At 37.3% G+C, this 27472-nt stretch overlaps 4 protein-coding genes across 4 annotated transcripts; 3 read left to right on the top strand and 1 right to left on the bottom strand.

The window, feature by feature from the left end:
- Positions 1 to 85: 85 nt before the first annotated feature.
- On the top strand, positions 86 to 6314 carry LOC149401985 (uncharacterized). Its single transcript, XM_089609181.1, has 8 exons — positions 86 to 350; positions 991 to 1401; positions 1917 to 1960; positions 2064 to 2465; positions 2904 to 4176; positions 4698 to 4798; positions 4944 to 5085; positions 5419 to 6314. Exons 1-8 carry the CDS (start codon positions 134 to 136, stop codon positions 6081 to 6083), a joined length of 3255 nt encoding a protein of 1084 aa, XP_089465307.1. The 5' UTR covers positions 86 to 133; the 3' UTR covers positions 6084 to 6314.
- A 2965-nt stretch (positions 6315 to 9279) lies between these two features.
- LOC149401984 (glucan endo-1,3-beta-glucosidase 3-like) lies at positions 9280 to 13879 on the top strand. The gene is made up of 5 exons (XM_089609689.1): positions 9280 to 9687; positions 11307 to 11461; positions 12094 to 13186; positions 13270 to 13297; positions 13415 to 13879. The coding sequence occupies exons 1-5, from the start codon at positions 9627 to 9629 to the stop codon at positions 13572 to 13574; spliced, it is 1497 nt and encodes a 498-aa protein (XP_089465815.1). The 5' UTR covers positions 9280 to 9626; the 3' UTR covers positions 13575 to 13879.
- A 6932-nt stretch (positions 13880 to 20811) lies between these two features.
- Positions 20812 to 22259, top strand: LOC149401983 (ETO1-like protein 1). Its single transcript, XM_089609746.1, has 2 exons — positions 20812 to 21598; positions 21689 to 22259. Exons 1-2 carry the CDS (start codon positions 21459 to 21461, stop codon positions 22026 to 22028), a joined length of 480 nt encoding a protein of 159 aa, XP_089465872.1. The 5' UTR covers positions 20812 to 21458; the 3' UTR covers positions 22029 to 22259.
- Positions 22260 to 24009: 1750 nt separating this feature from the next.
- Positions 24010 to 25544, bottom strand: LOC149401982 (Dynein light chain type 1 family protein). The gene is made up of 2 exons (XM_089608123.1): positions 24990 to 25544; positions 24010 to 24342 (listed from the first exon to the last, which is right to left on the bottom strand). The coding sequence occupies exons 1-2, from the start codon at positions 25272 to 25274 to the stop codon at positions 24184 to 24186; spliced, it is 444 nt and encodes a 147-aa protein (XP_089464249.1). The 5' UTR covers positions 25275 to 25544; the 3' UTR covers positions 24010 to 24183.
- Between the last annotated feature and the right edge of the window lie 1928 nt (positions 25545 to 27472).

Below are 27472 nucleotides of genomic sequence, written 5' to 3'. Positions count from 1 at the left end.
ACAAATAGCCCAATTACTTTATAGTTACCATTATACCCTTAAACTCTATTTCTTTCTGATTTTGGTTTTACATTTTAGTCCTCTTGCAATGAAATGAATCGACTATTTAGTACAGACTATAGACCACCTTTGAATGAATGAAATCAATTTTACTCCGGTGATGATGACGACGACGGCGATGATAAAGCCACTGATCGTAACCGTCGTCTTCTTTACATTCCTCGCGGCTTCATCTTCAGCCGTTGATTCGCAATCGGACGGCGTTGGACAGTGGAGCCTCGTCACGAAGCTCAATTTCTCTTCTCAGATCAGGCTTCATCATCACATCCTCTTTCTCGTCGCGGTTCCATGTAGTGTCCTGATTTTGGAAATGAATTTGATTTCTTTTCCAGGTTTTGAGTTGATTCGATGTTCGATTGTTTGTAGCTTACGGATTTCGACTTAAGTTGTGAAATGGAAAAACTAAGTTGAGTGATTTGAACTTTGAGGCAATAAGGTTCCAGTCAGACAATATGGTTGAATTCAATACAGCCAGTTGTGTAATATATATTTGTTAAAGCTTTGACATAATGAATTTTCAGGCCAGGAAAAATGAAAGATTATGTTTTGATTTTGGGGGGAAATTTTGATACCCTTTTTCTGTGCATACTGGTGCAGGAAAATAAAAAATTGATAATCTTGTGATAGTAATTACGTGGCTTGGGGATAAAAGGAAAAGGAAAAGAAAAAAAAAAAAAAAAGGTTCATAGGTAGAAGAAATGAATTCGATCATTTCGGACCAACCTTTCTATATATGTGCTGAAAACTGAGGTTCATAGTGAAGCAATTGCATTGTGTTATTATAAGTTCTTTGTGAAGGAGATTAAATGTTTGTTGTGGTTCTGAACATGGTATTTTGGATAAGGAAAACATCTTCGTTTATGTTCATTCATTCTTGCTTCTTTAATTTGGCAACTGATAATTAATCTGATGCTGCTATTTGATGAACAGGGTCTGGTGAATCTCGATCTCTAATGAGAGATATATCGAGTATTGTTACTGACAGACGAGATGAGTTCAACTCTCTAAAGCTGATGTTTATGTACAGAAATAGTGAGAAAATGCTAGCAAATGCTATTGGGGCTACGGATAATGAAATTACAATTTTATTTTACCATCATTCTGTGGCTTACAAGTATCGAGGAAGGCTTCGAGCACAAAGTGTTCTGTTTTCAATCCGTTCTCAGATTTCAGTTCCTCCTGAAGAGATTCCTCTTAAGTTCCTGGGTAATCCAGCGGAGTTAAAGGCGTTCCTTGATTCGACCGATAGGGCATTAATTGTCCTGGAATTTTGCGGATGGACTTCCAAGTTGCTGGCCAAAGGAAGGAATGATTTTGGTGAAAATGGCTTCGCAAAACAAGGTTAGTTAAGCTCTATTTATTCTAAGCAGCTATAAGAAAATCCCCGAAGAGCATTTGTGAATCCAGTTTGATCAAGTTGATACACCATTAGACTTAAGAAGTGTATGAACTTATTCACGTGGATTTTTTTATTTTTTTTATTTTTTAGATTTTGCTTAACAATCCAACAGGAAATTCTGTAAGTTTCTTTATAGATGGTGAAATATTCATTATGCCATTCTCACTTTTAAGTTGGTCTAGAAATTATGATATCTGAGATTCTTAAGATGGCTGAATATGTTTCAATATCAATGTTGTGGTGTGGGTACCCCTAAAATACTGCATTGTACAATGACTTTTCTTGCTGTATTTTAAATATTTTGTTTCTTTGCAACACTTCTCCAACATGTAACTAATTTAAGGTCCATAGTAGGGCCTCTGTTTACTCAATTGATTTTTTTTTTCTTTTAGTGAATATATTTACTCTTATAGAATAAACTAATTTGACTTCAGAGTTATGTTTTTGCAATTTGTAGAATGGACTAGCACAAGGTTGACACCCATGTGGATGAATATGAAGGTGGCGCTAGTTTATTTCTCCGCATAAAGCTGACCCATTTTCTTTATTGCAAGTATAATTATAGTTGGCTGATAAGTTGGTCGTTTCACATATTGAAAACCAGGAAACAGAAGATACAAAAATGATGTGTGATATTGGCAATGAAGTGAACACAGTTCCTTGGCTTGTGGACTTCAACTTAGTAAATGGTACTCCTCCCGTTTTGGAAGAGACCGGTAACAAAAGCTCAGGCGTTTCGTCGTTGTGTACACAAGAAGAATATCAGCGGTTTGAATCTTTTTTCGCAAAGTTCATGGCTGTTGCAAAAGATTTATTTCTTCCCTTTGAAAGGCACAGATATGGTATTGTCTCAGAAAGATCAATGCTTCCGAGTCTTGGGATTAGAGAATGTGGTTCATGGTTGGCAGTACTTCACTTCGCCGGTTGTCCAACTTGTTTGAAGATTATAAAAAAAGAGGAGGATCTGAATGTTGTTCTGCAGATGGATAATTCTGTAGTATCAGAGGTGAGTATATTATTCAGTGCTTAACTCATTAGATATCAAAACTCATCACAAGATTTTTAACCCAAAATCCAATGACGGTATCATGACGAAAATCGTTATTGACTGTTTAGTTCTCCAGTGATTTAATTGTCTTCCATTTATTAGTATAAGAATACCTTTACAAAGTCCCGTGATTATATAAAGCCTTGAAGCGCATACTCCTCTTTCCTGTACTGTAAAACAACGGCACTGTGTTAGTTAGGATATAAACTTTAGCAACATTAATGTTCTCAGTTTTTTAGATTAGATACCATTGCTAGACACTTCATACTTACTTACTTTGACTGTTCCTTTATTTGCTATTCATTGTGCTGTTATAGTTTCTCTTGATCCTTTGTTGAGCAAGTTTTCGGTTTATTTAATATTTGACCAATGTAAATGTTTTTTCATGTCATTTAGCTGGAAGGTGATGGCCGTGCTCTGGAGCCTATTTTACCTGCTAATCGGCCGTCTGTGCTCTTATTTGTAGACCGGTCATCTGATTCTGTGGAAATCAGGAGCAAGAGTAAGAAAGCTCTTGATGAGTTTCGAGAACTGGCGTTACATGTTCATAACTCAAATCAGGTAGACGAGCAGAAAAATGGTGATAAGCATGGGAAACTTTTTCAAGATCAGGCACTTGGAAGTACATCTGGACCTCCTAGATTAAAACTATCTTCAGCAGCTCATATGATCAAATTAAAGCAAAAACTGTCTACTCTGGTTTATTTAAATGAGGGAAAACATGTTGATTTGGATACAATAAGTTCAAGTCTCCAGGGAAATTCCTTGCACGATATGGTTTCTCGTGTTCTTCAGCAAAAGAAGGTTGCTAAGTTAAGCTCACTTGCAAAGGAGTTGGGTTTCCAACTCTTATCAGATGATATTGACATTAAGCTGTTGGTAAATAAATTGCCATCAGATGCAGATGCTCAGGCTCACTCAGAATCACCACCGGAAGTGAAAGAAGATCTTGAATCAAAGGGTGTCGATTGGGTTGGACATCAATCATCAAACAGCGAAGAAAATAACAGAGAAGATGGCTACGAGAGTTCACAATTGCCTTCAGAATCTGAACGTTCTGTTTCGGATCATCAACTTGGCTTTTTTGCCCGAGATGCAAAGGTTGAAGAAACAATTTATTTGCAAGATGATTCGTCAAAGCACCAACGGATTGAGCTTTCAGGCTTTGAGGGGTCTTTTTTCTTTTCCGACGGTAATTATCAATCACTTCGACATTTGACCGGTGAATCTAAGATTCCACGCTTGGTAATAGTTGATCCTGCTTTAGAAAAACATTATGTCATCCCGGAGGAGAAGGATCTTAGCTATCATTCAATGGGTGACTATCTAACTAGATTTCTCAATGGAACCCTTCTTCCATATACACAGTCTGAATCCCATGTTCAGAGCCCTAAGGAGTCCGTACAATCTTCGTCTATGAAAATGGACTTCCACGAGGCTGGTTGGATCCCTCGTTTAACTAGTAATAGTTTCTCGGATCTTGTTGTTGGGGTTAACAAATCTGACTGTGGTGCTTGGAATACGGATGTTTTGGTCCTCTTTAGCAATAGATGGTGCGGTTTTTGTCATAGAATGGAACTGGTTCTTCGTGAAGTTTATCGGGCTATGAGAGGTTATCTTAGAGCATCTAAAACTGGATCAACTGAAGGAGAATCAGGGTTACATGGTGGTAAGTACTCCTTCCAGTGGAAACAGCTGTGTAAAATGTTTGAGTTCCTTCGCACTAGAATTGGATACTTCCTTGTACATTGAATCCTTAATATTTAAAAAAAAAAAACAACTCGGGGTCAAATTCCAAGTTTGTTTTTAAAAAAGAATAGTTGTTTTAGCTATTTATTATAATTTTATGCTATAAAATGAGTTAATTGCCTGAGGTGATCATTTATAAAAATCTCCAACCAACATTCCAGGTTCTTTTTATGGTATTTTCATTGGACTGAGAACGAATTGCATGTTAATAGCTTGATTTGAACCGACTCTTCTGAGTAAATGACATGTTACATACAATGTTGCTCGGATATTTTCTTTAACTCTTGAATTAATAGTTGTATAATATATTGAAAAAAAGAAGAAGATTAACTTGGTATTCTCAATCCGTAATAGTAAATAATGGAATTTCAAGCGCCAAAAAATCTCTCAGCTGTTTCTTTTGGTGTGAAATAGAAATAATAAAAGTGCTTCATTTGCCAGACAAAGACATCTCGAAGGATAAAAAACAGACGCTTCCATCAGTGTACTTACTGGATTGCACACTGAATGATTGTAGCTTGATACTTAGATCAATAAACCAGGTTTGCGTTTCAGACTCCCCAATTTTTGCAATTCCTTGATTGTTTTTAACTGTGGTTGTCGCTTTCTATCTCTTGGGACCGATCACCACTCTTATCTTTGTCTTAGATCACTCTTTAATCTCATCTATTTTCTCGGAGTTTCCAGACGGAAGTGTATCCTACTCTGGTGTTATTTCCAGCAGGGAAGATAAAGGCTATCCCTTATAAAGGCCATGTGGGAGTTACCGATATTATTAACTTTATTGCCAACCATGGACTAAATTCCCGGCATCTAACTCATGATACAGGTAATTGCTTACATGACAACTCAAAAACTCCTCTTTTTTTTTTGGCACCTCGGGAGTGATCTATCCAATAGTTTATTGAGTTTTCACCCCCCAACATTCGCACTGTTTTGTGTGAAGATAGAGACAGAATTACACAAGAAAAAAAGTTTATTTTCTTTGAGATTTTCCAAAGTTTGTTTTTCCTTCATTCAAGATATTCAGATTTTTTAGGGTCCATGGTTTGGAGTTTGGACATTTTTAAATATATTATTAGTTTCACTTCAGAAAAAAAAATTATTGTTTGTCTCTTGTGGTTCAATTAGTCTTCTTGAACTCCATTCGGTACCCCTGTAGGTATACTTCTGTCTTTGGGCAGAAATGGTGGAAGGAATGAAAACCCACATGGCTCTGCATCACCGGCCGAAAATCCCGATCACACTACTGAAAAGGAAAGATTCCATGAAGTTCTCCTTGCAAACCAGGCGCCTAAAAAAGCTCTCGTTGAACTCAACTCGTGCCCATCGACTAGCTCTGAAAGAGCTCAAGTGATGACCGGTTCAATCCTGATTGCCACAGATAAACTTCAAGACGACCATCAGTTCGGAAAATCCAAAATCCTCATCGTGAGGGCCGACCAAGAGACAGGATTTCAAGGCCTCATTATCAACAAACACATAAGATGGGAGGCTCTGAGTGAACTCTCGGAGGGTCTCCAGATATTACCAGAAGCTCCGCTGTCTTTTGGGGGACCGGTGATTCAGCGTGGCGGCCCTCTCGTTGCTCTGAGACGTGGGCCCACGGAAGAGAATAATCCTCACGTCTTATCAGGTATCTACTTTCTCGATCAGCCATCGACGATTGACTCGATCAGAGAGGTTAAATCAGGGAATCGATCTGTTTCCGACCACTGGTTTTTCGTCGGGTATTCACGGTGGGGTTGGGATCAACTCTATGATGAGATCGCGGGCGGGGCTTGGGAGGTGAGTAATGATAATTTTTCCCACTTTGCTTGGCCTTGAGTGGCTTGTTTTTGAAAGTTCTAACTTATAGATTTAGTCCCGGAAACAAGCTTTTGTTTGGTGAAGAGAGTCCGAAGAGAAAAATAGAGAAAACAGGTCAGCAATATTTATGTAGTAGGTTTAAGTAGAATGTTTTCGGAACATTTATGTGAAACATTTCTAATATAATTATTTTTGTAGCTAAGTCACCAGAACTTATAATTTTTGACCTTTTTCTTCTTGTTGAATAAAGAGCATGTCTCCAAACTACAAAATCGTACACTTTTGATTATAAATTCGGCGGAATCAGTGGTTTACTTTTCCAAAAATTTTAAGTTTTTGACGTACTATCATTAAAAATTTAGAGAAATTTAAAATCTCGTTTTTTCTTTCAGCGGAAATGTCGTCATTCAACGGAATCACTTAGAAAATTATATGATTTGAAATATAAGCACAGGGAAGTTTTGAAAATATCTTCCGGCTGACATAATCGAGAAAAAAAAAAATATATCACTGGTGTGTGAAGTTGTATTGCCGCACAATTGGGATGAGGAGATGGGCTGGGAAAATCCAGATTTTGGTACTGTTAAAAATGATGAGTTAATCAATCACAAACAAAAATTGTGTCTTGATCACAAACATTCCACAATCACCACTGTAAGTAAGAAAGAAAAAACAAAAACATATGTATAACAATTTTGTTATATTAAAAATTGTTGTTCAAAGACTAAATAGTTACCCTCTGTTGTCGTAGTTGATGGGTCTTAAGTTCAGCATAACCCTTGTCTTCAGTAGCCAGAATGTGGAAAGCACCGACGACTTTGAGGAGAATGGAGAGAAGCATGGCCAACTTGATAATATGCTCCATTGTGATTTGATCGTTTCGACCTAAATTCATAGAATCGTAAAACAGTGTATCCCGAATGGAAACAACAATCAGAAACCAACGAGAGGTCCTTGTCTAGGAGAGGCATGAAACATTGTTATGTCGACCCATGCGCTAATTCAGTATGTTTGTCCCCGATTATGTACTCTATAGTGCTCTGGCTGGTGGTCCAGTCAAAGAAGTAAGGATTCTTGACTTAACCCACTCAAAGTACATTGCGTACTCAAACTCCGCGAAGAACGATGGCATGGCGTTAAAGGATTGTTTGAGCAATCCCAACTTCGTCAATTTAGCGGAGGTAGTACTTTGCGATGTCAACATGGTGCACAATATAAATACATGAAAGAAATCAAGTTTTTGATTTGTCAAATTTTGTGTTTCATAGCGAAAGTGTCACAAAATTTTGTGCTTCGTGACGGAAGTGTCACGAAACACAAGATTTCTTGACAAAAGTATCACGAAATGATATGTTTTGTGACACTTTTTCACGAGAGAATAGTTTGTAGGAAATTTATCCTTAGATATCTAACACATCTAACAAAACAATACTGGATCACCAAGTCATGCATCAGAAGTCCATAAGTTGTATTTTTTTTTTTGGTTGATGGGGAGGTTTATGTAATCCATAGATTGATATATATATATATATATATATATATATATATGTATATATATATATGTATTCTCCATCTATGTACTTTCCTTTTCTCGGCCAATGTATGCGCAATTCTTCTTCAGTCCAACTGCGGACTAAGCTCCCATGACTTTCACATCATCTTCGTCTAGTGCCTCTTAACACATTCAACCATCAAAGCTTTCGAGGTTTCATGCAGCCCCAGGCCTTACCTAAAGGTGTGTACCTCTTAGGGCTCCACCATTTACTAGTTTGTGTTGGTTTGACGGGTGAATCCGAGAAGAGAATTAGCCCTTCACGGGGAGTCGGCTTCTTTTTGTTCTTAACATCGCACATAATTCTCTTATCCTCCTATAAACAGCATACAATGTACAAAATTCGTTCATTATTGGCTAAAAAATTTGTAACGTCACGAAATGGTGTTTTTTCGTGACAACGTTGTCACGAAACACATGATTTTGTGACAATAGTGTCATGAAACACATCATTTCGTGAAATTATTGTCACGAAACACAGTTAATTTGTGGAGTTTTATAGTTGCATTGTGTAAATTGTGGTTCCAACTCCATATCATGTAGTGCCTCTTGATCAAGTCGGGCCTTGAGATCATCCATGTATATTGCACCTTCTGTGATAAATAACACATGTACCTCTCTTGAATAACTTTTTGCATCTCAACCATAATCTTAAGATGTTCTTCGGCCTCGAACCAGGGCATCTCTCTTCTGCTTCGGCTCTTCATCTGTTTCTTGTGCTTCGGCAATTCCTTTTCTTCCTTATTCTCGACGTCCTTGTCTTAGTTTACTTCTTCTTTCTTCTTCCTATCCCTTTCTTTCTTTCTTTTTCCCTACATCGTTGTCGTTGTAATCGTCATCTTGATCTTCATCTATCTTCTTCTTCTTCTTCTTCTTCTTCTTCATCTTCTTGCTTTTTTTTTTTTTTTTTTTTTTTTTTTTTTTTTTTTTTTATTGTTCTTATCTTCCTTATGTTTCTTCGAAGCTGATTTTCTTGTTCCTCTCTTCTTCGTCTTTCCTCATTTTCTTGGATTCTTCCTCTTTGGCTTTCAACAACATGTCGGCGTCCTCCTTTGCAAATTTGTCATTGGGTAATTATTCATGCACGATAAACTAATTTGTTGCTTTATAGCTTGTTTGATTATTTGTTTATTGGGTAATTTAGAAAAATAGCCAATTTAAACGTTGTGAATTGCTAAATAGGCAAGATTTGGTAAATATTATGTAAATAGCTAATATTATGTATTTACAAACGTAAATATTTAGTAAATAACAACTGCCATATTAAGCCACTTCATCCTTTATGTTTATTTACCTAATATTTACCAAACTTTGACTATTTAGCAATATCAAATGTTTAAATTGGCTATTTTTCTAATTTTTTTATTGTTTATTTGATCGTGCATGAATAATTAGTTGTTCAACTTAGAATTTCAGGCACCACCTATGTCCAAAAAATTAGGGGGCCACAATGCAGTGCATGTAGAGATGCTATTTATTTAACAATTAATTGAATAATAAATCACCAAAATTTGAAGATTTGCTATTTTTGAATTTAAATTATTAAACGTTTACTATATAACAAATTTTGAATTTTCATATAATTATATATTTAAAAAAATCCTTTATTTAAATGTCAGCGTAGCCTTCAAGGGTCGCTCTTATTCCTCATTTAATTTTCTAGCAAAAAAAAAGTAGAAAATACAACTCCGTCTTTTTTCTTGCAACTTGCAATTAAATGAATGGTGTCACTGTTGTACTCTCTTAAACCCTCATCAAGCGGATGAAACAAAAGATTAAAAAAAAAACCCAAACTTTAGCAGTTCCACGACACATTTCCAGAGGCTGCGAGAGAGAGAAGGCCATCAAAAGCAACTCTCTCTCTCTCTCTCTCTCTCTCTCCATATACACATATTCTTTTTATGCCCTTTTATGCTTCAGTCCCTCTTGTTACTTTCAGCTCTGGGTTTCGTTAGTTTAGTTGTGGGTTTGTCTTCTCAAAACAATATTGGCGGAAGAGCTCAATCGAAATGGCTTCTGTTCTGCTTCTCATTCTGTTCATGTTCTTCTCTGCTGTCTCCGCCGATGAAGGTGATGAGTTTTTCATTTTCGATTCTTGCACTACTTGTGTATTGTTAAATGACACTCTTATGGGTGTTTTTATGTTTCTATCTACATTGTTCTAACATGCCATATATGATATATTTGACTCATTCTTTCCATGTTCAACTAAAACTCCATTGTTTTGTTTCCAAGTTTGAATCTTTTTATTGATTTCCCATCTGGGGTTTTCTCTTTAGACTTCAAAGTGCGTTTCATAATCTGTTTCTAACACTAAAGAATTGATCTAGTGTAGTTGCTTTAAGTAAAGTTACCAGTCCATTGGATAAAAGGTGTCCTTTTTCGTATGCCATTGTGATTCCATTTCTTCTGTAGTTTTAACATTAAGCATTTTCTTTTCATTAAATCACACATGCAAAGACAGAGAGAACTTTAAAAGCAGTCAAGAGGGTTTCTTTCTACACAAATATAATTATGGATCTGACCTCATTTCCATGTTTTTCTTTATTTGCGAAATGGGAATCATGTCTCTTAAGCTCTACTGCGTGCCAGCTCATCGGATTCTTTCTGACAGTCCTTTTAACCATATTTTTTGCTCAGATTTTTAACCCTTTAAAAAAACACAAATACAAAGCTCCATGAAAATGCTCGTATTATTTTTGCAAGGACCGAATTGCCCCGACGTTGTTTACCCTAACATACCTACTTCGGATGGCATTCATGTCATCTTAGATTGGGGATTTCTTCAGAATACATGATCAATTTTTAATAGAATATACATCACTATATTATCTTGGGTCAGTTCGTTGGTCCACCGTGTGTCTGTTACATATTATGCAGCTTTTTTTTTTTTTTTTTTTTGTGTGTGTGTGTGTATGTGTCTGCAAAATCTGTATAACTGTTGCATAATAAATTGCAAGTAATTAATATCATGCTGATATCACAGTTGGTTATTATGCAGATGCAATAATGTTTATCTTTCAATGAAATTTCAATACAAACAAAATCAGTGTAATGTTATCCGATGTTTTTTTTACCTACCACTTAATGAACAATGTGTTAATTGATACAATACATAAGTGAGCATATGACATAAAAATGCCCTGAAGCCACATTGTTAATTTGTTAGCCTTGTCCTTTAACCTTGCTTGTTGAATCTGAGACATGAATCTATCATAGTATTGGGTTTGACTGAGTTGAGTTAGTTCAAATGGCACATCACTGCCCACAGATGTATCAGTGGCATGTGGTTTTTCTTTGATCCTTCTGTTTGTGTCCCATCGCTGCCAGTTTTTGCTCTTTCATTTTGACTTTTTCTCAGGAAAACATCTGGATAAAGTCATATTATTAGAAATTGATGTTAAAAGAACTACAAGGAATGGCAATAATTTATGATTGGTTGAGTGTGAAGAGTTAAGTAGGTCACATTTAGTAAACTAAGAAAAAAGGTTAATGTGCATTCTATTTCATTTAAGGAGCATATATATATATATCATATCTATCTATCTAGCCTCCATTTTGTTATTTTTTTCATAAAGACAAAAGCAGAAAAATGTAAGAAAACAGGGGCTTTGGCATTTTTAGCCTGTTAATATAAGATTCTTGTTTTAAAAAAAAAAATGATGTGTTGTGTTCTAACTACGGCGCAGATTCTGTGCTCGGTGTAAACATCGGCACCGACTTGTCGAACATGCCGAGCCCAACTCAGGTGGTGGCGCTTCTCAAAGCCCAGAACATCCGACACGTGAGGCTCTACGACGCCGACAAGGCCATGCTAACGGCCCTTGCAAACACCGGAATTCAGGTGCGTGAGAACTTTTCTTCGGTTACAGTACCCCTACCCACTTTTCAAACTAACTCCAATAAATAAGAAGGGCTCTCTGGATATATAGCCGTATGAAAACTCAAGTTTTGCCATATAGCCAACTTTTGGTAAATTGCAAGTAAATAGCCACGAGATTTCATTAACAAAACCAAAAAAGACATTAATAGCTGTAAATATTCATTAATAATTGTAAACAACCATCAGACTCCAAGGGCATAAATGGAATGCTAAAAACGTTCAAATAATGCCACGTCACCATAATAGCTATTTACTTAAAATTTATAAAAGGTTGGCTGTTTACGTAAATAGCCACGATATTTCATTAATAAAACTAAAAATAACATTAATAATTGTAAATATTCGTTAATAATTGTAAACCATTAGACTCCAAGGGCATAAACGAAATGCTAAACACGTCCAAACAATGCCACGTCACCATAACAGCTATTTACTTAAAAAATTTACTCAAGGTTTGGCTATTATTTAGCAAATCTCCAACTTTTGTTGGCTTAGTTACTCGATTAATCGTAAGAATAATGATAAGTGTCAGCGGTGACGTGGCAGTTTCACTCGCCGCTGGCGACAAATAACACACTCCATTTTGAATACAGGTGATGGTGTCGGTGCCGAACGAGCAGCTCTTGGGGATCGGGCAGTCGAACGCCACGGCGGCCAACTGGGTGTCGAGAAACGTGCTGGCCCACGTGCCGGCGACCAACATAACGGGCATCGCGGTGGGGTCGGAGGTCCTCTCGGCGCTCCCGAACGCGGGGCCGATCCTCGTGTCGGCCCTGAAGTTCGTCCACTCGGCGCTGACGGCGGCGAACCTCGAGCGGCAGATCAAGGTGTCGACGCCCCACGCGTCGTCCCTCATCCTCGACTCGTTCCCGCCCTCGCAGGCGTTCTTCAACCGCACGTGGGACCACGTGATGGTCCCGCTCCTCAAGTTCCTCCAGACGACCGGGTCGCCGCTCATGCTCAACGCCTACCCGTTCTACGACTACATGACGTCCAACGGCGTGATCCCGCTCGACTACGCTCTCTTCCGCCCCTTGCCGCCCAACAAAGAGGCCGTCGACGCCAACACGCTCCTCCACTACACCAACGTCTTCGACGCGGTCGTCGACGCCGCTTACTTCGCGATGTCGTACCTCAACGTCACCAACGTCCCCGTCGTCGTCACCGAGACGGGCTGGCCCTCTAAAGGCGACGAGCCCGACGCCACGCTCGAGAACGCCAACACCTACAACAGCAACTTGATCCGCCACGTGCTCAACAGCACCGGCACGCCCAAGCACCCGGGGATCGCCGTCGCCACTTACATCTACGAGCTCTACAACGAGGACGCCCGCCCCGGCTCCGTCTCCGAGAAGAACTGGGGGCTCTTCGAGGCCGACGGGCGACCCGTCTACAAGCTCCACTTGGTCGGAGCCGGGACCGTCCTCGCCAACGACACCACCAACCAGACGTTTTGCGCGGCCAAGAGCGGCTCCGACAAGAAGATGCTTCAGGCCGCGTTGGACTGGGCTTGTGGGCCCGGGAAAGTGGATTGCTCGCCGATGTTGCAGGGCCAACCGTGCTACGAGCCCGATAATGTCGCCTCTCACGCCACCTATGCTTTCAATGCTTACTTTCAGCTAATGGGCAAGTCCACCGGGACGTGCGACTTCAAAGGAGTCGCCACTATCACCACCACGGATCCGAGTATGGACACGCCTTTCTTGCTTCTGTATTAGTTGAGTAAATTTTCAATGGAGTAATATTTTTTTCGTCGTCAATCTGTGCAGGTCACGGCTCTTGTATTTTTCCTGGGAGGTATGTGTTTGGAAGTTTCATTTTTACTTTTTTTTTTATCTTTTTATATTTGGTTAACAGGCATTTATTTGGTTCTTTTTTTTTATTTATTTTTTTTTTTTTTATGTTATTTTGTAGTCGTGGAAGAAATGGAACCATTGGAAATGGAACATTGCTTGCTCCGTCTTCGAATTCCACAAATTCTGGCTGTCATTCACAGTATATCGCCGGCGGTTCATTGTTTGCGAGCTCTGCGATCCTCGGATTTCTAGTTGCTATTAGTACCGTGTTCTTGTGAGTTTGGTAGATTTTTAAAGTTGGAGAACTTGCATTTGATAACCCGATTTTGTGGACCTTCTCGATGAAGGGGATCGAGGGGGATTAAGTTGGCTGGCTTTTGAGTGAACTTTCATGGGAATGGTTATTTGGTTCCCACTGGAATTTGTACAAAAGAAAAGACCAAAAAGATCACCTCTTTTTCGGTTTTCATTTATCTGTAGCAACAATCTTTGTAGGTCAGGTTAGGCTTCACTATTCTTTGAACTGTAATCTTCTGTGTCTCAGAAATTGGTTCTTGAAATGATCTCCTTTTTTTTCTTTTTCTTTTTTCCTAAAACAAGGCTTCTACCAGTACTAGTCTCTATCAAAGGTCGAAATACCGTTACTGTTTCTTTATCGGGACTCAGATTTTGATGGGTTATTGGGAGATACTTTTGATTTATTGGGGTATTCAGTGAGGGTAACTAAACCGATAAACTTACCCTTACCGGCGTGGTTTACCGGCAAATATCGGACTTATCGAAGAGGTATTCAGTAAACAAATAAATATTTTATAAACTTATAGATGTAAATTCGAAATTAGTGTTTATGTATATAATATTATATTTATATATCTAAAAATTAAATGATTGCATATGTATTAATGTATAAAAATTAAATCTTTGATTTATACAAATTAATTTATTGCTCTCTCTATTCTATTTCTAGTGTACAAAACACATAATATAAAATCTTTTACAAAAAGTCATGGTGTTTCAAAATTCCATGATGATTAGCTATGCCATCGAGCGGCGACACAACGTCATCGGTGTTTCAAAGTTTCAGGCCTAATACGGATGGTAAGTAGAGCCATTGTGAAAAATTGTTGGTATATCTACATATGATATTTCACCAAAATAATATATATGCCCAACATGTCCAAGAAAAATATTTGTGACAATATTTTGAATTCTAGAAAATAGAAACAATTGCTGGTTTTTGGACACATTTATTTTTTTTACCATTATAAATTCTCAGTTGTTGAAATAAAGAAATGTGAGACTATTTTTAATATGAAAAAAAGAGTGTATTACAATTAGGTCAGTAGCTCAATAGTCCACTCTTCTTTTAAAAAATAGTTAAAGTTTTATTTTATTAAGAAAATAGTCCACCAAGCCGAAATAAATTAAATTAACTGTTTTTTTAATCTAATTTATTTTTTCCTGGTCGAAATAAGTTGAATTAACTATTTTAATTAATTTAATTTACTTCGGTCTGGCGAGTTAATTTATTAATAAAATGAAATTTTAGTTAAAATCTTAAAAGAAACTAAGTGATTGACTAGTTGCAACAAATGAATAATTCATGGCTCGCTGGCCAAGGGCTCGTCGTGGCGCGGGGTGTCGCGGTGGTACGCTAGCCATGGTTTTTGCGATGGCTCGCTGGCCAAGAGCTCGTCGGGGTGCGGGGCTTTATGGTGGCACGCCATGCAAGGGCTTCGCGGTCGCGTGCCGGCTAAATTGATTTATCTGTAGCAAAAGATCACCTCTTTTTCGGTTTTCATTTATCTGTAGCAACAATCTTTGTAAGTCAAGTTAGGCTTCACTATTCTTTGAACTGTAATCTTCCGTGTCTCAGAAATTGGTTCTTGAAATGATCTCCTTTTTTTCTCTTACTTCCCCCCCCCCCCCTAAATCAAGGCTTCCACCCCGCTACTAGTCCCAATACAAACAGTTTTTTTTTTTAGTATAAAAAGGGTACAAATGGTCAATCACTCATTAAAGACTCTCTTCAAGAAGAGTAGCCTTGCACAAATGTATCGAGTCCGGTATCTTCTGTAGATGTATTTTTGGCTCATTTATCTTGGACCGGCAGTATTTCTTTTTTGGACGCCTTGATACACTCTTTAGTCCGTTTTATTTGAGAATATCTAATTGTATTTAATTAGTCCGTCAAAGTGTTTGTAAAATGAAAGTAATCAATCAAGAATTGATATGAGGGATATATACGTTATTACATTTAGTGGTAGTTTATTTTTATGGGCAAAGATGTTACGATCCGCAACATTTCGAGACATCTTGACTTTGATATGATCTCGCGATATTTTGTTTGGTCCGATATTTTTGAGAAGTTTCCGATTATGTTCAAGATTGTATGCGAAAGATTTTCTATGAATATTTACTACGTATTTATGGTTATGAAAGCGTGTACGACTAGCGAGCCGAGAAACAGTATGTATGGTTGAAACGTGAATCTCTATCTTATTGTTCCCACTTATTTATGAGTGCAGAGTTTTTTTTTTTTTTTTTTGAAAACGTGGTCGGTACCACGGGAAGATTTCATTAAAAAGCCTCACTTAAGTGGCGGAGGAAAACCGTGGTTACATCACCAAACAAGATCGTTACTAACGTCTCGCATAGCGCATGGAGGGACAAGCCCCATCCACCGCGAATCCGAGTTAAAATTAAGAGCAAATTTAGCCATATTATGGGCCGCCCCGTTACAAGAGCGGGGGATAAAAGAAACATCAAGATTTGAAAAAGCTAACCTTCTAACCTTAATATCTTCCAAAATCGTGCCGAGCTCCGTAGCCGGGGAGGACTCCTTATTAATCGCTTGGACCACCGCAAGGCAATCGGAATGCACGGTGAGGCTGGAAACACCGAGCTCCGTCGCCAACCGCAGCCCTCCTAACACCGCATAAGCCTCCGCAAGAGTAGGGGAAAAGCCGGCATTGCGCACCAAAATCTCCGAAGCGATTACCCACCCCCTATGATCGCGAAGAACACAACCTGTGCCAAATTTTCCGGTAGCCGAATCAAGGGCCGCATCCACACATATATTCAACATTCCAAGGCTTGGGGGCTTCCACCGATCGGCCGGCTGCGAGCGAGGCGGGGGACGGGGCGATGAAATCTCATTGGCGGCCCGGAAGTCCTCGAGAAATTTTCCGGCCCATTCCACCGTTTCCTCCGCATTCCACTCGGCATGGCCGGCCACAGCATTGTTCCTAAGATTCAACTTCTCCCAAACTAAAACCACAAAGAATTCCAAGAAACTAACCTCATAGTTCTCCATGATTTTGATGAAGATAGCCGTAGCATCTTCTCCCCGGATATCTTTGACGTCGTCGAGAAGATTAGTAAATTCCCAAACTTTACGAACTTTCCGGAAGCCCCACAAACCATGCGTGATCGTTTCCGGACCTCCGAAACACCTCGGGCATCGGTCGTTGTCGGTGATCTTCCGCCGAGTAAGGTTCGCCAACACCGGAATCCATCCTTTGCACACTCGCCAAGTGAAAAGCTTGATTTTTGGTGGGAGGGAGAGCTTCCAAAGGGTTTTCCACCATCTAGCGGTAGCCCCCGGCCCGGACATGGAGGCACGAGCTATGGATGTCATGGCCACACGATAGCCACTCTTGACCGAATATTCACCGTCGATGGAGAAGTGCCAACGAAGCTTGTCGGGTATCCCATCGTCGCTCACTGGAATGGCAAGGATATCTCTCGCATCCTCGTCATCAAACAAGGCTCGGACCAAGGCTTCATTCCACTCACCCCCGTTGTGCTTCAACTCCGCCACTCTCATATTCTCCGGGATGAGATATTTGTCGGAGAGCGCGGCGTTACGGGTCCGGGGAATCCACCGATCTCCCCCCGTCCCCAATTCTCCATCTCGAGCCCCTCACAATAAGGTCTTTACCCCACATTAAGCTCCGCCAAATAGAGGATCCGTTGGACTTGCAAGCGGCATCAAGACCTATATTCTCATAAATATTCTCCTAATATTTAGCCTAAATATTAGGAGATAATATAAGACAATCATATTTCCTATATTTTCTCATTTAATTTAGGAACAGAAAAACAGAAAAAAAAAATACTGGTTCTACAACCAGTACAAAAATCGCATATACCAAGGTAGGGAGGCCCAAATTTTTGCTTTTTCAAGGCCCAATAGCTTTAAACTCATTTAACACATATTTACTTGTCCAACAATAAATATAAAGTTTATTTACTTGATCTAGCAACAAATAAACAGCATTGCCATAAATATTTATTTAATTCCCAAAATACCCTTTTTGAAATTAATGTTGTCAATCACTATTACAGCAAGTGAGATTATAAGAATAAAACATATTGTTATATTAACATTCTTATCTGCCTTTATCGAAGTAGAATCAGGGACAATTGACCTAGTAGTAGAAGTTTAACAATCTCGATAAAATACAAAATATTCCTTTCTCTTTTCAAATCCAATTGTCTAGTCTCTTTCAATACTCCACCGTGTAATCCAAGTCTGAACCTTTTTTTAATACTATAATTATATTTATTCATCGTAACGAGTGTCTATTGATTTAGTCAGTACGTGATCATGACCCTCCAGGTTCTGCCCGTATCGAGATAGGTCAATTTGTTCTGTTATACCTTTCTCGTTACATATAAGCCCTAAGTATCGTAGCTTCCCCAACAAAAGATTCAACCGAATGTAAGCCAACTTCGGAAATGTGCATAATCAATCGGTTCTGGAATCAACCCTTAAGTGAGAGAACATTTACCTTCTTTCCGGAAGATTGAGTTCCGTATCTGTAAAACACTTTCTTCTACAATCATATCCCGACTTCCCAAGACACCTGTTTGATCAGTGTCTTACTAGCCTTTAACGTGATGAGTCAAAGAAGCTGGTAACATGATCTAGAAGTCCATGATTACTTCAGGATATTAGATCAAGCGTCCATGTGACCATCATAAACGGTCTCGGCTAGTGCATCGTAACGGTCCTTAAACGACTCATCTATCCAAACCAAAGCATGTCCAAGTCGTACACCTTCTGCAAGTGTATAATGCTCCCACTGAGTGATCAACCCTCACTCATGTTCCACATATATGACTTTAGATAAGGCTTTCCAGGCGCATATCAGTCATCGACCAAGTTTTAGTTCACTGCCCAATTTCGGATGCCCATCATGCGATTCAGTTTGATACAGAGACTATGGATGATAGTTGTTTATTGATTTTGTTATCAAACCTCAACCCACTACTCATATGATGCTAATAATGCAACTTCTTATCTTATTTAGTAATCATCATCTTCTAGTGGGCAATATTCCTACCACGCACGACAGAGAGGGTGGCCACCGAGAGAGATAGTGTGCGATAAAGAGAGAGACCGCGCGAGATTGAGAGTCTAGGCCGATTGAGCTCTTCATGTCGCCGGCGTCTAGTTTGAGGTTAGGTATTTTCTCTTCTTTTCTTCCTTGCTCAAATCTGAGCATTCAAAGACTAGGGTTTGATTTTTCTTTTCTTTCCTTCTTAGTTTGTTTTGAGCGTTCGTGTGTTTGTCGGGATTCATGGAAAAGGAAAGAGGATGACGGGTTTTGCGTATCATTGGAAGCAGATCTAAATACGCTTGATGTGCCATATCCTTTCCTTAGGTTTAGTGATCGATGCAAGGTTGGGCGTTGAGATGAAAATAGTACGTGGATTAGAGTTCAAGTGAACCCAAAGATCGCCGCCGGATTGGCGTTGACAAGTGAATAGCTTGCGAGGAATGGATTTCCAAGTAAGTGGGAATTAGGTCACCTCATTATCAAGGGATTCACATGTTTACGCGCATTCTCTTTATTAGTAAGCAAGAGTACGTGGAACCCCTTGCAATTGACAAATTAATTAAGATTAAGGCTTCGGCCTCTTTCTTTGAAAATGTAGCTTCGGATTCTATCCGATAAGTTCAAACGTAACTTCTAACAACCCAAACATTTGCTTATGTGATTAGTTAATCTTCCATTGACTCATAAAATAGTCCCACTCGATATATGGGTTTACGGGAGATGCAAGGACATACGATTCTCGGATTCAAGTGAGAGATTTGTCCTAGGGGTAACATGGATCACACCTTGAATTCTCTTTTAAACACTCAAAGCGATCAAAGTGAAAACTTTAATAATATTCTCCCGTAGTTAAGTTAGTATGGTATTCTAGGATAGTTGTGAATACCGAAAAACAAGTAAAGACATATCGACGGTACCACGGGTTCTTTGGAACGAGTTGTTGACAGTGGGGCCACTAGGTGGCAAGATTAACCCATGTCAGGCGCCAGTATTATATAAATGTGGTGACAAACTTTAAGTCACCGAAAGACTAAGCGCTCGGATCTAGAGGTTGGCTTCTTGTTGGTCATGAAGGTCGTTGAGATCGTTGAGTTCATGCACGATCTGGGATCGTTTGATGATTGAACTCATGCACGACCTAAGATTGTTAATCGTTTGGCGTTAATGCACGGTCTTGACTCAATGCGGTGAGTTCTTAGGTGTACATCATACGCAAACTATAATGCATATCGTATTGATATATGAGTTATTTATTTATTTATTTCTCATATGTGAATTAGTATTCATGAGATAGTTTATCTCGCATTCCTTATGTGTTATTTGCACGTCACACGACATTTAGACGCTCTCAATGCTAGATAGACTCCCACTTACTGAGTCTTTATGACTCATAGATTATGGCATTTGGTAATGTAGATAAAGGAGAAGCTCTAGCCAATAGAGTGGAGAACGAGTTAGTCCGGACACGTGTCGCTCGACCTGTGGCAAAAAGAGAGTATTTTTCAAATGGGGAATATTTTGTTGTGATATACTCAGTATACATATACTTCTTTTAACCTCTCGCATTCCTTATGTGTTATTTGCACGTCACACGACATTTAGACGCTCTCAATGCTAGATAGACTCCCACTTACTGAGTCTTTATGACTCATAGATTATGGCATTTGGTAATGTAAATAAAGGAGAAGCTCTAGCCAATAGAGTGGAGAACGAGTTAGTCCAGACACGTGTCGCTCGACCTGTGGCAAAAAGAGAGTATTTTTCAAATGGGGAATATTTTGTTGTGATATACTCAGTATACATATACTTCTTTTAACCTCTAGTTGAGTCAAATATGTTTGTAAAAGAAAAACGAAATTTTTTTCCCGCATTTCAGGTTTTATATTTATATAGTTCCTAGTTATTTTACTCAAATCATCTTATCTTTCGCAGCTGAAATATATATTTATCATAAGAATAAATGTTACTTTTGCCCCCTGAATTATGGTGGCCCTGAAATTTTCCCCCCCCAAACTTTTAAAACTCGATTTTTTCCCCTTAATGTGTTTGAGAAAAAGGGTGTTTTGGGTAATTCCATGAAAAAAATTGGTTCTGATGATGGCTTATCAAATAGCACGTTCAAAGCTATTTTCACAGATAGCACGTTCAAAGCTATTTACCACCAATGGCGAGAGAAAAAAGAAAAGTTAATGTTGGAATTTTTGTTTCTGATTCCTCTCTGATCTCTCTTCTCGCTCAGCTATTGCTTGGATTTCGGCGAATTTCAAAGCTGAAAACTCTAAGTGGGTTCTCTCTCTCTCTCCTCTCTATACATTTCTTGTCTAATTTTTCCATTTCGGCCATTTGTTTGAGAGCTCGAGTGTGTATTGGATTTCATCGCGTTTCTGGTAAAGATCTTAGGTAACCGTTGGGTAAAGTTTGGTCTTTTCTGATTTTTGGTTCGTTTTGTTTTTAGGAAAATAAGCAATTGATATTTGTATACTTAATTAGATACAGTTATTCATTTTCATAATCAGGGAGATCGTCCTTCGATTTATTTTATTTTAAAAAAAAATTCCGTTGTTGCGTGGGATATATTTTTTTTTTCTTTCTATGAATCAAGTGATCTGGAAAAAAGCCTGTTTGAAAGTTAATGTTGGGAATTTCATTTTCTTTGGTGAGATAGTTTTCTGGCTGTGACAGAATCGGTAATATTATATTTGAGCCGAATTTGTTGATAGAGAAGTGAGTGAGAGTGAGAGAGAGAGAGATAGAGAGAGAAGAACCCAATAGGCTGTTGTGGAGATCTGGGAGCTATTTAATCTGTTATGCTCTATGAGGACTTTCTTTCCATCCGAGTCATGTAAAGAGTCACAGCTCAGTGCTCTAAATCCACAGTCTTGGCTCCAAGTGGAAAGAGGAAAGCTTTTCAAAATCTCATCACACTCTTCATCTTCTTCTTCTTCCTCCTCCATGTAAGTTGACTGCTTTCACTATTAATTTTTTTTTTCCTTTCATTATCAGCTTGGTATACTTATTTTTATATATTATTTTTACGGTTGTAGAGAATCTCTAATCAAAGTCCCCAAGCCAGCGATACTCCCGTATTTTAAACCCATTGATTATGTAGCGGTTCTATCTCAAATTCACGAAGAGCTCGATTCGTGCGCTGCGCAAGATCGAGCGAACCTGTACTTGTTGCAGTTCCATGTCTTTAAAGGGCTCGGAGAAGCCAAGCTGATGCGAAGGACCCTCCGCGGAGCCTGGAAGAGGTTGAGCAGTGTCTACGAGAAGCTTATTTTTGGGGCGTGGTTGAAGTACGAGAAGCAAGGGGACGAGCTGATAGCTGACTTGCTCTCCACTTGCGGAAAATGCGCCTGTGCTGAATTAATGGAATTACCATAATGCCCTTTTCTCAAATAGCACGTGAGATCCATGTGCTATTTTAACTACCAAATTTCACAGAATATTAGACGGAAGGACATAAATGAAATTGAATCACACATGAAGGGGAAAACATCAAGTTTTAAAAGTTTGAGGGAGAAAATTTCAGGACCACCATAATTCAGGGGGCAAAAGTAACATTTATTCTTATCATAATTATATAAGTTTTATAGTGAGTGATGTGAGAAACTAGGCTTTAACAGTTCATATCCTTGTATTTTTTAATCCAATAGCTTACCATGTTCGTATACCTGTATGTATTAGTAATATCTTGCTCATGAAGGGAAGAATTATGCTAGTACGTAAGGTCGCATGAAAATCTGTGATCATATAATTTTAGTAAATAATAACCAAAGTAAGGTACGACAAAAGCATTAATAGCAACTCGAACATATAGGTGTCTGATTTTAACAAAGAGAAAATGACATATTGTATCTTATGGTTAAGTGAAATGTCGAGTTTAACTTTTAATTTTCAAAAATATCGAATTTGTATCATATATTTAATTAAAATAACGAAAATATACCCTAAAATAGATAATTGTGCCACAAATATTCATTATATATTGACTTTTCATTAATGTTGACTATGATATTTATACATGAATCTCATTTTATCCTTATGCATTCACTCCTTATAGCCTATATGTAATTTATTGTAAAAAAATAAATAAATAAGAACAACGATCTCTGAAATATGAAATATCGTTAAAAAACACAAACATAAAAAATGATAAAAATTGACAATCGAAAATCATCAAAATCACCGATTCGAGCATGAAATCCAGGATTCAAAGTCGCAGTTTGAAAGCTATGAATTTTATTAGTCTATTTTGATTTAGTTCGATTTCAAATTGGGGATTGGTTATTTTTATTTTTAAATAAATTACACATGAGAAAATAAGACACGGATGAACAAAGGTAAAATGAGGTTTACATATAAAAATCAAAGTCAACATTAATATAAAATCGATAAAATGATGATTTTAGCACATTTATCTATTTTAAAGTATAATTTTATCATTTTAAAAGTTCAACTCTACATTTTCATTTAAACACATGATATGTATTTGTCATTTCCCTTTAACAAATCACTAGCTAATGTTACCCACAATAAAATAGACGACGATAGTTGCTAACCTTTTGTGTACAACTTAGCAAGAGCACATCTGCATTGAAGGTGCTTTAACACTTACAATTTAGAAGAGCATTTATTATCCAATATATTACACTATATATATAAATCAACAAGAGAAAATATATATAATAATAATAAATAAATAAAAAAGTAATGAATATGGAACCTAATTTATTTTAAAAATCAGGCAAACAACGATTTGGAACGGAAGTGCCACATTGGAATTTTACTTGACGACTCGTGCATTACTGATCCATTAAATAAGCTTAATTAAGAATTTGGACAAATTTGCCTATTTTTAAGTAGGGGACTTCTATGCGCCACCTTCAATTTATTATAAAATCAATACCCAAATTCAATGTTTCATCACATGTTAATGTAGGATGCGAAAGCAAACAAAGTATTATAGGGACATAAACGTCTATAAGTATATAAAAATGGTGTAATTATTGCCATTTCGTGTAGTTTTCTCTAAATGTAAACGAAACGACAACCCTAAACCCCAATCTTCCACATAGAAACGACACAATCAATCACGTTCTCAAGGGGAAAAAATGAAAAATGACATTAATTACCCCTTTTTTAATATGTAGGCTTTTATACCTCTTTATTGTTTTTCTCCTAGTAATGCCTCATATCTACACATAACTGAACATAAAAAGATGATTTTGATTTGGAACCAAAATTTGAATGTGGCATAGAAAACGATGTATCAACCAAATCCCGAAAAAATCACTAATGAGAGAAGAAGCATTTTTAAGGCAAGAGTTTGAAGCGAAGTAACTTCACGCGGAACAAACAGAGAAACAACAAACACGGAATGAGAGTTATATCAACCAAAAGAAAAAACACGGAATGAGGAAAAGAAAGAATGACATAGAATAGAAGAAAAAAGAATCTTCAGTCAAATTTTTTTACATGACTGAAGAAGAAGAAAAAGAAGAAGAAAACGGTAATATCACGCGCAGTCATAACTCATTTAATGGTGTTCCAATGGCTCGACGGCGGTTTTGAAAAGGAGAATATAAAGCTTGTCAATGGAGAAATACACGAAACCTCCGACGGAATGCGTTACATATGATCCGAAGCTTCTTCCCACGATGCAATGCCACGCCGGTCCGTACGCTGTATCAAATTCCTAACAACACAAAACACAAGTCAAACCTCTGTTTTAGGTAGACTCACGAAGTTCTAAGCAATCGGATGTGTCATTAAATTTATCTTTCCCATCAACCTCAAATGAGTGCAATCAGGCTATTTTTTCGTAGGCATGGGATGTGAGTGAGAGACACAAACAATTATATCAAGGTTGGTTTAGTAACGATCAAGTATAATTTCCACAGCAGACTTATTACATCGCGTTTCAGACTAATTATCAAGCGAGTACAATTCTTTAAATAAAGAGAATGATGCTAATATGGAATGTCATTCGATTAATTATATACCCACAATATATTATATAGAACAGAACTAACTAATACAAATCGTCTGAATCAGCTCCAACACAAAAAGGTGCATGTATGTATGTAAGGAAAAACATACATACATACATATGTGTCTTTCAGTGGGTTGCTTAAAATGATATAAGAACATTTATTACTCTCTAAACTTTTTTTTTTTTTTTAAAGCCTTGATTTGAAAAAAAAATAAAAAAAAATTAAATATATGCCCCTAATCAACAAAATCTGGTATCCAACTATCTATGCATTAAAAAAAAAAAAAAAAAAAAGAAGTTTAGTGAACAAGAAAGTGGTAAGAATTGGGAAATTGAATTGAATGATTGACCTTCTTGAGAGCGAGAGCGATGCGTTTGCTGTCGAGCTTGGCATCGAGTTGGGCTCGGGCGAAGCGGAAGGCGTGACTCTGCACCGCCGGAGCCATATCGGAAGCTCTCACCCGCACCATCAGCTCCGCCGCCACGTCATCCTGGACTCGTTTCTCCTCCGTAGTTTTGTCGTCGTTGATAATCTTCTTCTTTTTCTCGATGAGGCTCTTCAAGAACTTGCTTCGTCTCTCTAGCTCTTCTTCCACCGCCACACTCGACCTCTCCATCTCCATCTCCATCTCCATCACTCACTCCTTCTTCTTCTTCTTCTTCTTCTTCTTCTTCTTCTTGTCGTCTATGTTTGGAGCTCAGATTTTTTCATACTTTAAGCTGTTTGATGAAAGTCCCGAGAGAGAAGAGAGGAGAGGGAAAGAGACAATGGTCTCGATGTTAATGTTTTTTTTTTTTTTTTTTTTTTTTTTTTTTTGTGCGTGTATATTTTTTTTTTCTCTTTCATTGGCCTCCCTTACTCACTCTGTCTTTCTTTCTTTTCGTGAGATGCTTTTTTGTTGCGTATGGACGAGGCTGTTTGTTGGGAGCTTCAAAAAAATTTAAAAAAAAATGGACGAAAAGTATGGATTTTTAGATTAAAAAAAAAAAAAAAAGATAATTGTTCAACTAAAACGTTTTGAATTGTTATATAACCAACGTTTCATAAATATGAGATAAATAACTATAAAATGACGTGACTTGATATATGGAAGTGAATATTTACTTAAGATTTACGTCTGTAAATATAAATAATAGATTATATATCTAAGATTTACGAAATATTGATTATTTAGTAATGTTAAACTCTAAATGTGGTTATATACCTAATAGACCCTAAAATAAAAACTGTGGTGATGCTGCTTTTCTTTTCATTTTTTTTTCTTTTTTTTTATTAAAAAAAACGAGAAAGCTTTTCGGTTGAACTAGCAAGCATTAAAAAAAATTATGGCAAGTTAAAAAAATATAATTTTATTTTAATTTTAGACTAAAGTGTCTTAAACTTCAAATAGTTTTTAAATTTTAATTTTATTTCAAGCACAATCTCTTGTATGTGTTGTATGTTACCTCTTGTTAAGTTCTTAAAATTCTAAGATAAGATTTAAAATCAATTCTCGAACAAAAAAATATTTTTATTCTTTGTGCTTTTGAACATTTTTGGAATGTTTAAAATGGTTGAAAAACACTATGAAATTCAAAAAATTCCCAAGTTGTCCATATCAGAATCTTTCAATATTAATCAAGTGATATATTCTTTGAACGATGAATTTCGAAAGATTTTGATGAAATTAAATGTAAGTCTTCGTTAAATGTCAATATGTGTTAAAAATATTCAAAAATATGAAGCAAAAGGGTACTAGTAAAAAAATTGAGAGTCCAAGTTTTTTTTTTTAAAGTCTATATTTACCATTTTCAAAATAAGAAGTCCTTTGTTATAACTTTCCACGCTAGTAAGTCTAGTTAATGAAATTTATCTTCGATAGCATTCATCTTATATTTCTATGCCAATACATACATAAAACTCGAGTTAACTATCCAAATTCAAACTTGAGTTTTGCAAAGTTATCATTAACCAAAATAGACATGGTATATTTTGTTGTTACGTTGATTGGCTATTTTTTTTTTTTTTTTTTTTTTTTGTAGTTTATCAAATCGCAACAAATTTGATTCAACGGTTACATTGTTTAAGTCTGATTTAATGTGTGATACGCTTCCGGATTTCTCTCCATCGCATCCGAACAAGTTTTCAATTAAGGAATTTCTGACAAGGCATCGAATGCTAGGTTTTGACTTGCATAAAAGAGAAAGTTTGCCCATATAGGAATTTGATCGCGCACTTTATATCTTTATGAGAGTAATGAGTGAAAACACTTTTCTTTGTGCATTGTTTTATTATGTCGTATTCTCTCTGCCTCTGTTTCGTGCGAGTAACTGAATATCATTTGTATACGTGCTATTCTAGATCACGTATCATTATAAACGTAGATCAACCATTTGGGAATAGTGATTTGAGTGGAAGTGAGGGGACTCGAATTCAGGGGGAGTTTGAGTGGGAATTCACAGGTAGTTTAAAGTAGATGGCTCTAAATGGTGGATCATTCAGCTAAGACCACTTTGTACTTACTCTACCATTGATAATGGATTTTCTTTTCACCGAAGTATCATCCCTCCATACATAGACACAATTGGTCGAACTGAGTTACTAATTATTTCTCTCTTTATTTACTGCTTTTATTGTTATTCGTTAATCTGGTAATATAACTTGTGTCATACATTTTTTTTTCAGTAACATCATAAAAGACATTACATAAACAAGAGATACACTTTCTCATATTTGACAAACCTATCCTTATTTATTGACAGCGGGTTCGGGTTTGGTGATGATGAATGAAAACTTCTCGGGGCCTTTTTCCACCAAAGTCTCTAAGCTACTGCAGCCGAATCTGAGGGAACG

This window comes from Urtica dioica, chromosome 3 (genome assembly GCF_054948205.1).
Source record: "Urtica dioica subsp. dioica isolate 48M chromosome 3, U.dioica_male_clone48M_v1_H2, whole genome shotgun sequence".
Lineage (NCBI taxonomy): Eukaryota > Viridiplantae > Streptophyta > Magnoliopsida > Rosales > Urticaceae > Urtica > Urtica dioica.
The sequence above is the reverse complement of the archived record's forward strand: the minus strand, read 5'-3'. Positions and strand labels throughout refer to the sequence as shown.

Excerpts from the sequence above, each read along its gene's own strand:
- LOC149401983 (XM_089609746.1), top strand. The coding sequence starts at position 21,459 with ATGAGGACTTTCTTTCCATCCGAGTCATGTAAAGAGTCACAGCTCAGT. Across the intron at positions 21,599-21,688 it reads TCTTCTTCTTCCTCCTCCAT|AGAATCTCTAATCAAAGTCC; the intron begins GTAAGTTGACTG and ends TTACGGTTGTAG.
- LOC149401984 (XM_089609689.1), top strand. The coding sequence starts at position 9,627 with ATGGCTTCTGTTCTGCTTCTCATTCTGTTCATGTTCTTCTCTGCTGTC. Across the intron at positions 11,462-12,093 it reads TTGCAAACACCGGAATTCAG|GTGATGGTGTCGGTGCCGAA; the intron begins GTGCGTGAGAAC and ends TTTTGAATACAG. Across the intron at positions 13,187-13,269 it reads TATCACCACCACGGATCCGA|GTCACGGCTCTTGTATTTTT; the intron begins GTATGGACACGC and ends CAATCTGTGCAG.
- LOC149401982 (XM_089608123.1), bottom strand. The coding sequence starts at position 25,274 with ATGGAGATGGAGATGGAGATGGAGAGGTCGAGTGTGGCGGTGGAAGAA. Across the intron at positions 24,343-24,989 it reads TCGCTCTCGCTCTCAAGAAG|GAATTTGATACAGCGTACGG; the intron begins GTCAATCATTCA and ends TTGTGTTGTTAG.
- LOC149401985 (XM_089609181.1), top strand. The coding sequence starts at position 134 with ATGAATGAAATCAATTTTACTCCGGTGATGATGACGACGACGGCGATG. Across the intron at positions 351-990 it reads CTTTCTCGTCGCGGTTCCAT|GGTCTGGTGAATCTCGATCT; the intron begins GTAGTGTCCTGA and ends TTTGATGAACAG. Across the intron at positions 5,086-5,418 it reads GCATCTAACTCATGATACAG|GTATACTTCTGTCTTTGGGC; the intron begins GTAATTGCTTAC and ends GTACCCCTGTAG.